Source organism: Plutella xylostella, chromosome 21 (assembly GCF_932276165.1).
Source record: "Plutella xylostella chromosome 21, ilPluXylo3.1, whole genome shotgun sequence".
NCBI lineage: Eukaryota > Metazoa > Arthropoda > Insecta > Lepidoptera > Plutellidae > Plutella > Plutella xylostella.
The window spans coordinates 3,206,971-3,218,852 of NC_064001.1; the positions used below are offsets into that span (position 1 = coordinate 3,206,971).

General features: G+C 34.6%; 1 protein-coding gene across 1 annotated transcript; it reads left to right on the top strand.

Moving 5' to 3' along the window:
* The first annotated feature begins 5,292 nt into the window (after positions 1 to 5,292).
* Positions 5,293 to 11,452, top strand: LOC105387078. The gene is made up of 2 exons (XM_011557750.3): positions 5,293 to 5,453; positions 10,267 to 11,452. Exons 1-2 carry the CDS (start codon positions 5,390 to 5,392, stop codon positions 11,058 to 11,060), a joined length of 858 nt encoding a protein of 285 aa, XP_011556052.3. The 5' UTR covers positions 5,293 to 5,389; the 3' UTR covers positions 11,061 to 11,452.
* Positions 11,453 to 11,882: the final 430 nt, after the last annotated feature.

An 11,882-nucleotide genomic window follows, 5' to 3' on the forward strand; every position in this document is an offset into this window, starting at 1 on the left:
AGATAGGGTATGAATCGACTCCAAATATGATCTCCCTCTTTAGATGCCTTATTTACGAGTACGGAACAACCTCTCATCAAATATCATCTATGCTTATTATATATTATTACTGAGAGTTTTCTTATCAAAACCGTTGAAGGAGCGAGCGATATATTTAATATTTCAATAACAAGCATGCTGCTGCTCTTGACAAAAAGTGATTTCACATATCGGAGTCTCGCTCGCACTTACCACTGAGTCTTAAGAGGGATCGAAACAAAAAAAAATTCACATGCTGTCATGCACGCCATGCTAGGCTCAAGGGGGTCACTCTATATGACGGAAAACGAAGTTTCGGAACGTTGCTGCACGAGCCACGACTCTATCTCGTAGTGTTAAACGAGACGTGTCGATTGCACGACAGCTTTCGTTCATTCGTTTTTCGTCACTATACCTACAGGATGTTGCAAAAAGGGTATATCTAAGCACGAAAATGAAATCCGAATTTCAGAATTCGCGAAAAAAAATGAAATTCTCCATAGTAAAAAACATACATACAGAAGAATTGAGAACCTCCTCCTTTTTTCGAAGTCGGTTAAAAAGTCATGTGAACTATGAAAAATGTATTTTTTTGCGAATTTTCAATTTCTGATTTCATTTTCAGGCTTAGATATACCATGCTGCACATGCTGGTTTCGGCTTAGTGTACCCTTTTTGCACCCTGTAGAGTAACCCTCCAGGTAAACAAAGCCTCGCTTGTTTCGCTTTCAATATTAATAACAAGTTCCTTTGCACAACATTATAACAAGTTAATACTCCGGGGTGTGATCGATGCACACTGCAAGACTGTAGAGATATTGGTATGTTCTTGAGTCGGGCCGGATTACGAAGCAAGATTGAATCAAGATTTTTTTTAAGCCCTATGAAGAAAATGGGTATTTTAAGTTTAAAGTATCTGTGTATCTGTGTCTAGCCTTTGTTGACTATGTCTTCGAATCCATCGAGACCTGGGCAGTTTTGGAATCCTTGCAGAGATGCCAAATCGATTGGCGCTATATTGGCGGTTAGGTTATCTTATTTTATTCCATAATTTTAATATTATTGTAACTTGAATTTAATTAATTTGATTTGCCGGTTTATAATAACTTTGCTTGTCGATTACTCTTTTTACAGCATATACCCACATAATAATATATTTTACTAGTCTGGAATACTGGGTAGAATATACCTACACAAGCTATACATATATACCTACTAAGATATTGATAAAAAATAGCTTGAAGGTATTAGTACTTTATTAAATAACTCAACGCATACCAATTTTGAAAAGTACTTAGGCATACCCCTTTATTATGAAGCAAAGTTCAGCGGAGTCAGAATATGAGAAAATAATAAGACATAATGTGAGAAAATATAAGTACTTAGTAAATAAAATGGTCCTTACAGAGTCACACAAGAAGACCCCCTCGTCTCGGCGACATCCGCGGCGGTACCAGATTGCACCCATTCATCAGGAATCACCCTCGGCGTTTGTTATCTCATAAGACATCAATAAGGTAAAATAAAATTATACCTGTATAAAGACTGTGAAAGTGGAGAGAAGTGATAAATTAGTTTTAGTCCATACTGGGGGAATATAATAAACAATGAACATTAAGTATTGCAATTGTACATTAAGTACATTGCTTTATGGTAAGCTGAAAGGAGTATAAGTTTGATAAGTATTCTTTTTTAAGAGTACTTTATTTAGAATGACCTCCTGAATCACCCTTTTTTATCGTACTTACCCTTTTTAAACTTTGTATACTCCCTGTATAGTTGTTACTAATATACGGGAATTCCCGGAAATTTTGTCATTCCCGAAATCGGGAAAACGATTAGAATTCCCGGGATTTTTTTTCATACATTCTACGCTATATTTTCAACTTTATTTATGCGTTTCTCTTACCTAAAACCAAACAATTGATCGGTAGGCTTGTCCTCAACAGTCAGAAACTCGGCTTTGTTGTAAACTCTTGGAAAGTCGTGCGTGTTATTGTTTTCGCGCAGCTGCATTGCAAACCTAAATGACTCATCTGCATGCAGACGAATTGAGAACCTCCTCCTTTTTACGAAGTCGGTTAAAAATAAGAGCATAACGAACTGCTCCAGACCTTTCTCAGTATTCTTTGTGTCTAGCAAAATAATAAAACCTTCAATATTATTACGATACCATTGACTTCTCTTTCAATGAGAGCACTGATTGGGCATGCTGTGCAGTTGAGTATACTGTAATAATATATAATATCATACTTAGTACATAATATATACCTAATACATGTAGGTACGTATTAGGAACCCAAGTACCAACGTTCTTGGACGTTGTAAATAGTTCAACGAACTGTACCTAATGACGTCTACATGAATACAGATAATTGGAAACAGAATGTCCATGAAATTATGAATCCAAAAAAGGGATGCTGACTCAAGGAGTCTTTATGAATAATTTCTGTTTTTAACCGACTTGGAGAAAAGGAGGACGTTCTCAATTCGAGTGTATATTCTTTTACGCCAGGACCAATAGCATTTTGCTAGGTTTATATCCCTCGGTTAGGCTGCAATGTGTTTAATCTCACTCAGAACACCTATTTATACCAACACCGGCGTTTTAAATTACCGATGTCGGGTGAAAATAAAGATTTTCCCATTTGCGCCGCGCCATAGTCTCATTTGTTCCCCTTATATTGGAGAGCGGTGCGGCCATTAATCGTGATCTACTACATCTTGAACCAATGTTTTACACTCTGACTGCATTTTTTAAATCTCACAACTAATTAGAACACTCTAGCTTAGTTTCAATACCCACTGATTTCGGGTTTGGTTAAGCCAAAAAATACGAGTAAATACTTTAATTATTTTATGAAAATGGCAGAATATTCGATATTCGATCTATCTCTAATCTATTTTATTCGATATAATAAAATAGATTAGAGATTAGTATATAAAATTAAATAATTATTAAGTAGGTAATAGCAACATTATTTAAACCCTTATCTTTTCTATCATCATCCTTCTTCATCTAACATTAGTCCACATCGTAGTTTTTAACATTAGGTAGGTATCTACAGAACCCTTTCCGTCTCCACAAAGTTGAACATTGAGTGTTAAGAATAATTGGAAATGACGGAGGGGGGGAGGGGGGGCAATATCGATAAAATTACCTGGCTCGTTGATTCCTCGATGGTCCTAAAGATAAGTCGACCTCAATGCCGAAAGTCATCTACTCCTTACAATTGCCGAGACCGAAATCCAATATTTCTTTTAATCGGATCTCATTTCATTTATATTTATAGAGTTAATGCAATTACTTATACTCTATATAAAAGCATACTTGCGTATTTTGTATGACGTATGTTCTTAAATTTAAGCTGATTCTCATAAAACGTTGTTTTGGGTTTTGTGGTCTGTTTTGGTCCCATATTTTATTTTATTACCAGTGTTCCTCTTGCATTCTTAGGAGTTTAGTGTAGCTTTAAAACATAAATAATGGCTATTTCACCTCTCCTCTCTGTTTCTTCGTATCCCACTGAAGACGGCCACGGGATAATTGGGATAAGCGAATAATGGAGCTCCGGCGGCCGCTACGTTTCAATAAAATTGCATTATATTGTTAATATTTCCTTCAAAAACTGGCTGGAGCCGGCGGCCGATAAGCGAAATGAGTTTTTAAGCCGCTGGGAGCGCTAGTGTGGTTGCGGGAAATTCATTTAATTTAATGGCTCTCTGTACGGTCTACGGTTAAGTCACCTTCGATATTATGTCTTTTAATTACAATGACAAACATTATTCTGGGCAAAATAATGCTTTCTAATAACAGCAAGATCACTTTGTAGGTGTAATTACCACAGTATAGCGTGATGACTGCGATTGTGATGATCTACAGCACATGCTGAGCTGGTGCCTTTTTGACGCTCTGGACAGCAACCTGTTGTTGGTTTTATCTGCATTTTTTGTTGATTATATTTTTATGTTTTCTATTATATATTATTTTGTTGTTGTTATATATATTTTGATTTTAAAACTAGTTTTCTAAAGTAGAAATATACAGGGTGTTGCAAAATTGGTATACTAAGCCGAAACCTACATGTGCAGCATGTTATATCTAAGCCCGAAACTGAAATCAGAATTTGATTTTTTTTCCATAGTAAAAGTCACGTGACCAACAAAGTTTCTCTGGAAAATGAAAATTTTTTTTCGCGAATTTTCAAATTCTGATTTCAGTTTCGGGCTTAGATATAACATGCTGCACATGTAGGTTTCGGCTTAGTATACCCCTTTTGCAACACCCTTTAGATAATAAGAGAATTTCCTAAACTGAAAATATCATAGTCATAATCTACAGAATAAATTTTACTCACACTGTTTTTTATTGAGACACATTACGGCCATAAAATATTTTTGAATTATGAGGAAACTTACTAATGTAAAAGGCACTTTCAGATTCTTTTGAAGCTTCAGATTTGTTCCATATGAACTGAATGAGGTTGATAAATGGGGTTTATCACCCTGAAGTTATGACATAAACTATGGAAATAATTCACTTAGTTTTCAATAAACATATTATATGGGAAACGAGACTTCTTTTAAAAATATATGACGTATATGGAGGTGTATGTAGATCATAACAAACGTATCTATTATTGTGCTTGGTGCAAACATAATACGGGCACAATAGTAATTAGATAATGATGACCATCACTCCTAGCGTTTTGACAAACCGTATCGATAAACACCTACTCATATGATAATCTAATATTATCGATATTTTCGTAAAAAATACTTATTTCGGCATCTCTTAAAATATCACAAAGTTAGTTTGTCATTAGGATTAGTTTGATATATGATTTATTTATAAGCTTCATAATCTTATAAATCACAAACAAGCACACACACAATCATCTTGCATAGTACCACTTCTTTGAATGGTAGGCAAGAATATGGGACAGGCATATTGCCACATTTTGGGTAGAACCAAGACATGAGAACAAATATCAGTGAGACGCAAATGTGACGCCATCGCGCCAGTCCAGCAGTCGTCAATATCGTAACTTTAAAATGCTTCTTTCTAAAATATCTATTAAGAAAAAATCGATATCCAACAGCGACGGACCCAACACTACACAAACTAAACAATCGATTGTCAAGCTTCAGGATTAGCTCCGTATTATAAACACCACACACGCTGCCGTAAACACTGATCTCTGTATTATATAACAGACTCGCGATATCCATCTGCATTCGCGTCTCCGTATTAGCACAATTAATTACGAGAGATATGACAGAGTTTTGAGGCGCGAGTGTTTTGTTAAAGGAAGCGAGGCGGAGCTTGTTAGTGCAGTTTTGTAAGGAGATTGTCTGCAAGGACGCACAAATGAAGCTAATGAGTTCTCTCCTGTTTGGTGTCCTGCTGGCGGTGTCAGCTTTGGCGTTGAGAGGTCAGTGAACTAACTGTGCTTTGGTTTGTGATGTTTTTCGAATCTATTAAAGTGAAAATTATTTATTGTATGATGGTAAAATAAGAAGAAGAAGGTGGTGCACATTTTCTGAAATCCAACCAAATCTGTCTCTCTAAAGTACAATTTTTATGAAATTTCGGACTGAATTTTGACAGTAAAATACTTCGACATATAGCTGACTTCGATAAAACCTCGAATAACAATTCATTGCTTTGGCAGTCAATAGGGAATATGCGTAATTTTTTTTAATACTTTTATTGGATAGTTTTACATCACTTTATTATAGTAAAAAAAAATTCAACGCCAAAATAAGTAATTTAAGGTATTTTAAAGAAAGTTAAAAAATTACAACCATCACGACCACTTTGAAATTCCCGTCAGGATGGCGGGCTGTCGTGACGTCATAATCGTTTAATTTCACGGCTCAGAATAATGAGTCCCGTCAGTCGGCATAGATTTTTTACCTAATCAAGTAATCACAGAGTACTTTTGTATTTTCAACAAACCAATGTTGTCATGGTAACAAACGAAAAAGGAAGTGTATAAAGTGTGATCAGTAACTGTTTTGTAATGGTAATAAAGTGTGACCAGTGGCTGTTTTGTAATGGGAGCTCGTAAATAGCTGCTAGTAGCTCTTTTGAAATGGGAGCGCGCAAACCAGAGGACCTTTGTACACAATATTACGCTATTATGGCAATATGAATTCAAAAATTCAAATTCAAAATATTTTATTTCGTAAACTTACATACTAGTTACAATAGTTGATGGGGCATCCTTTTAAGTATAAAGTACCTGTGCCAGGATACCCCGCTCTTCCATATACTAAGTACATTTTAAATAGTTTACGATAGTTTTAAACTATGTAGTTATTTACATTCAAATTTAGACTATAAAGATAAAGAAGATATAAAATAAAGAAAAAAAGTAATTTACAAACTTTCATAAATTAGAAACTGTTTAAAATATGGTTATTATAAGGTTAGGTCAGGTTACATGTTTACAGGTAAGTTACAGGCAATCTAGGAACTCATTTATAAAACCTAATTTAACATTTTTAGATTATACTGAATTAAATAAAACTTTAGCTACTAGCCAGCTTTACAGCTACGAGACTCATATTTGGTATGTAAATAATAATATAAATATAAATATATATATGTATAGAAAAAATTATAAATGGAGATAAGTATATTATATATAGTAACGTTAATATATAAACACATACATGTATATATAGATTATATCAATATTCAAACGCCTACCTACAACTACTACAAGGTAATAGTTGTTAAAAATTCATTCAATAACTTTGAACAGCTCCTCCACTTCTTCATAATTTAACGTTAGTAACCACTCGGTGACTTTCTTCTTCATTTCGTATAATAGCATAGGGTAGATGTTAAGTACTTTGTTTACTTTGTTGTATATAAAAACGGATTGTTTTTTGTATTGATGCATAGCAAATGTTGTTTTAACACTACAGGAAGCAACTATGTCATTCCTTCTTTTGCTTGTGGGATTGTATGTCAATGATTTATGTTTTTGCATCAGTAAGTTTAGTATGTATATCTTTCTCACAGTCAGTAATTTTGAATTATGGTATAGGTCTTGCGTAGGAAATCTATAGGGTTTAAAGTACATGACTTTTAGTAAGGATCTCTGAGCTCGTTCTAATTCAAGGAATTTTACCTTTGTAGCGCCTCCCCAAATGTAAATACAGTAAGTTAAAATGGATTGCCCCAGTGCTAAATAGATTTGATTTAGAAGATCTCGTTCAGCGACGTGTCTTAAGTTTTTAAACGTGTAAATAAGTTTTCTTATTCTACTGGTTGTTAACTCAAGATGTTGGTGCCAGGATAGTCTTTGATCTATTATAACACCGAGGTATTTAGTAAAGGCAACTTTTTCGATAGATGGACAGTCACAGTAGTTATTACCCAAACAATTACAGTCGTGTATTCTAAGGTTAGACATTTTAGGTTGTGAGCTATTATATATACCGAAGCAAATGTAATTAGTTTTTGAGGTGTTTAATGTTAAAAGGTTCTGCTTTAGCCAGGTATTAACTTTTGACAAGCCAGCCTCTGCTACCTTATGTACATAATCCCAGGACTCTCCCGTAAACACCACAGCTGTGTCATCAGCATATGAGAATATGTGACCTTGCTTGATTTGATAGTTACATAAGTCATTTATATATATTAGGAATAGTGTAGGTCCTAGGACACTTCCCTGCGGGACTCCGTAGGTCACATATTGATCTTCACTAATATAATCTCCTACTTTTGTTTTTTGCCGTCGATTACAAAGATAATCCTTCATTAGCTCTAGAGGTGTGCTTCTGATACCAATTCGTTCTAATTTTCGTAGTAGAGTAGGTATAGACACAGTATCGAAGGCCTTTTTTAAGTCTAAGAAAACTGTAAGGCACTTTTTCCCCTTGTCTAATTGTTCTATAATTAATGACGTTAGATCCTTTATTGCATCATGAGTAGATCTGCCCTGTCGAAAGCCATATTGGGAGTTTGACAGTATATCATACTTGTCAAGAAATCCGATGAGTCTGCTATTTATAATTTTTTCCAGAACTTTTGAAATTGCTGTCAGAACAGAGATAGGCCTAAAATTGTTCACGTCGTTCTTGCTGCCACTTTTAAAGACTGGTGTTATTATGGATTGCTTAAGTACCGATGGGAAGACGCCCTTAGAGAAGCAAAGATTGACCAAGTGGCAAATAACCGGAATGATATGATTTTTAGCTAACTTGAGAAATCTTGTAGGGATATTATCACTACCTGGGGCACTATCCGATTTTAGGCTCATAATAATTTTTTCAACTTCGTTGACATCTGTATCAGAGAGCACAAAAGTAGTGAGGTGCGCATCAAATGAAAGAGGTGCGTTAGTGGCAAGGGCAGGGTAATGTGATTGTATATTTTCTGCCAGAACTCTGCCAACATTTACAAAAAAATCATTTACCATATTTACTGATTGCTTAGGGCACTGTGTCATCTCAAGTAATTCCGTATTACTTGTTTTATTTCGTTTTAAATTTGTAATATTTTTTATATTGTTCCATAATAGTTTTGTATTTTTTATTGAATTTGTAAGTTGTGTTTTATCATATTTACGTTTTAATTTTTTTATTAAATTATTACAGTAGTTACGGTATCTTTTGTAAGTTACATTAAGTATTTGATCAAATGGGTTGTTTTTAGCTCTTTTTTGCATTTTGTTCCTGTTCCTTATGCAGCGCAGAATGCCAGGAGTAATCCATGGTTTAATAGTGCGACTAGATTTTGGTATTGTTTTTATAGTAGTATGTTCCTGTAGGGATTCATTAATTTTATAAACAAGAAGCTCTACCAGGGCATTCGGGTCTTCACAGAAGAGAAGGTCGGATATATTTTTATTGGCTATGCTATCTAGCGCTTTATCAAAGTTTACATAGGTTTTAGTTTTAGGACATTTATTCGTTTGTTTTGTTTTCGAAATACTGGTTAATATTGTTTTATGATCTGTGATAGTAGTGTTTAAGACAGCGATCTTGGCATTTGTTTTCCTTTTATTTAGTTTTATGATAACATGATCTAGACAGTTCCTTAGCCTGGTAGGTAATGAATATAAAGTAATATTTGTATTGTATGTAAGTACTTACTGTAACTTTGGTTCTCAGTAAAAGAGACTAGGGTTAGTGGGTCATTCTATTCTATTATCTGTGGGGGTGTAAGAACCTGCACCTGGCTCTCTTGAATGGAACCATTGTGCATATCTCAAAGGTCTAAATCCCCTTATCTAAACTATCGAATAAGAGTATAAAAATATATGCATATTCCCTAATAATTGGGCACACGGCTCTCGACTTTTCAATAGTCTTTGCTGTCCTTTTCCGCAGCTGGCCACAGTTTACTCTTTCATACTGCGTAATAAATTTAATGTGTCCAGTTCTTCTGATTACGAGAATTCTTCCATAACTTAATTTAGAAAAAAATAACAACTTTTGAAATATACTAACGACTGCCATTATAACCTAAAAGTAGAAAGAGCAACTTGTGTCATGTTCGTGTCATAATACTTACAATACAAATTTAATTTTATTGTGTTGCAATATGGAGCATATTTGAGTGGCTCGTTGACTAGCGAATGGCTGTTTACGCCTCATTACAATAGAACAACTAGTGGCAGCCCATACACTACCAACAAAAAATATAAAAAGTCCTAAACTTTGCAAACAAACAAGCATATCAAACAAGAAGTGGAGAGGTTATAGGAGGCTAGGATCTACTCGTATTGGAAGAATTTTTATGTGATCCATCGTATCTGATCACAACGAGCATTACAAATACTCGGTGACATTAACATTTCTTTGTTTACACTTGACATTTATTTAACTATACGCAAACGCAAAGAAGTTATTATTCTGAGATTGATATATAAAGAATTATGACGTCACATCCGCCCTAAGAAAATGGGTGACGTTTCTCGGAAGTTAGAATTTACCGAAGTTTTTTTGTACTTTTCAACTTCATTTACTTGCTCAAAAATAAATTATAATCAAAAATTATGATGGAGTCGTAGTTATGAAACAACAAAGTTTATTATAAATAATATTTGACCTTTATTTGAACCACTTGCATATTCCCTATTACTAGACAACGCACAACTTCGACGCTCAATTTATTCGACAGACAAAACTATTAGACATCATTAACAGAATTAGACATTACGGCGATCAATGTTTTATTACATATTTTTAAGTTAAAAAAACTATTTCATAAATTCTTCTTTTCAGGTCACTCAGGCAACCGATACTTTTACAGCACTCGCCAACTCATAGAATCTAGAGAAAAACAAAAGACAATGCTCATGAATACCAACGGCGGTGCTCTTATACACAAAACCTTCCCTCTGGAGTCAGAAGAAATCGGTCCTAGCAACTGCCAACAATGTAGCCAGTGTATTAACTTAGCTGTCCTAGCTATTAACAAGACTACACATTTGGCGCCACACACCACAAGGAAACCATTTGAAGAAACATTGCGCCAGGACATGCTCGCAGGGCCAAGAAGACATGTCAAGTCTTGGAGACGGCCGAAGCGGTTCATTGACCCAAAGAATATGCCTTCAAGGTTTAATATAAAACTGGACAACGCCCGCGAACGCCTCCGCAACTCGAGGTCTCGTAAGGCCATCACAGTCACTAAATACAAGAAGAACGGTCGGGTTGTCGCCTTGAAAATCAAAGAAATACACCGACAAGCGGTTAATGACCCGACCGATTTATATGGTGGCAAAACTTGTAGAGTTTATGTTGTTAAGGATTCCTTCGATTGCCAAGCAGCCGATGGACCATATTTCCTGAAAAGTGAACAGACAGGGGAAAAAATGCACCCGCGGTTACAATACGAGGCTTTGCAAGACCTGGTAGACAAGATAAACAAGCAGACTTCCAATATTTTAAGAAAGAGGGACGTTAATAGTCAGTCGGACGTCAATAGTCAGTCGGATGTTAATTTTTTTAATAATTATTATGAAAGGAAATCACTAGTGAGGAAAAATATTTTCAATAATCGTAGTATTCCTTAGTTACAAGTTTATCGTGTAAAAATCCTAGTTACACAAAATATAAAGAAGCTATTCACGTAAATTATAAACAGAAATATCCATATCAGCTATGATACATGCTATCTCTAATCTCTGATCTAATGCACCGCTAAACACTAACAGACATATCCAAAGAAGCGTTTTTAATATGTAGGTAATCAGTCATTGATAAAATAATAATGATAAAGAAAGTGATATGGGGATTAGCTTCTATAGAGAGAATAGAATAGGGATTAGTTTCTAATTTATTTCAAATAAATTGATACCTACGTCTAAGTGTTAATTTAAAAATAATTAAGATAAGAGATTATCTATACGTAGTTATATACTTAGCTCAAATATTACCGTTTCAATCTAGACAGTTCAAATCTTTAATAAATGTACCTGATTATTATAAATATGAATATTTTTTTATACAAAATATTAGGATTACCTCCCATCTAATACCTAAAATGCAATGTCAGCTGGAATAAAGTTTACTCTGGAAAACATATATCGATGCAGCTTACACAATTTATGCTATGAATCCAAATTAGGAATTGGTTTCAGAACATGCTGATGAAACATGACATACTTAATTAATTTAAAGAGAAAAAAAATACAATGGATTCTATTGTTCTTAATAAATTATTATCCCCCTTTTTAAGTTAGGTACTTACTATTTTCTTTTTTACATGTCCCTGTTAGTATTTTACATTGATTACTTTTACCTAATAAACATAAAGTAGGTAATTCTCGATGACCGCGTATCTCCGCTAGTGTCGTTTGCATGTTGCGGTCACTGATGCCGAAGCCTTCTCGACC

Bases quoted from the DNA above. Each gene is read 5' to 3' on its own strand.
- LOC105387078 (XM_011557750.3), top strand. From the start codon at position 5,390: ATGAAGCTAATGAGTTCTCTCCTGTTTGGTGTCCTGCTGGCGGTGTCA. The intron at 5,454-10,266 runs GTCAGTGAACTA...TCTTCTTTTCAG, and splicing joins GTCAGCTTTGGCGTTGAGAG to GTCACTCAGGCAACCGATAC.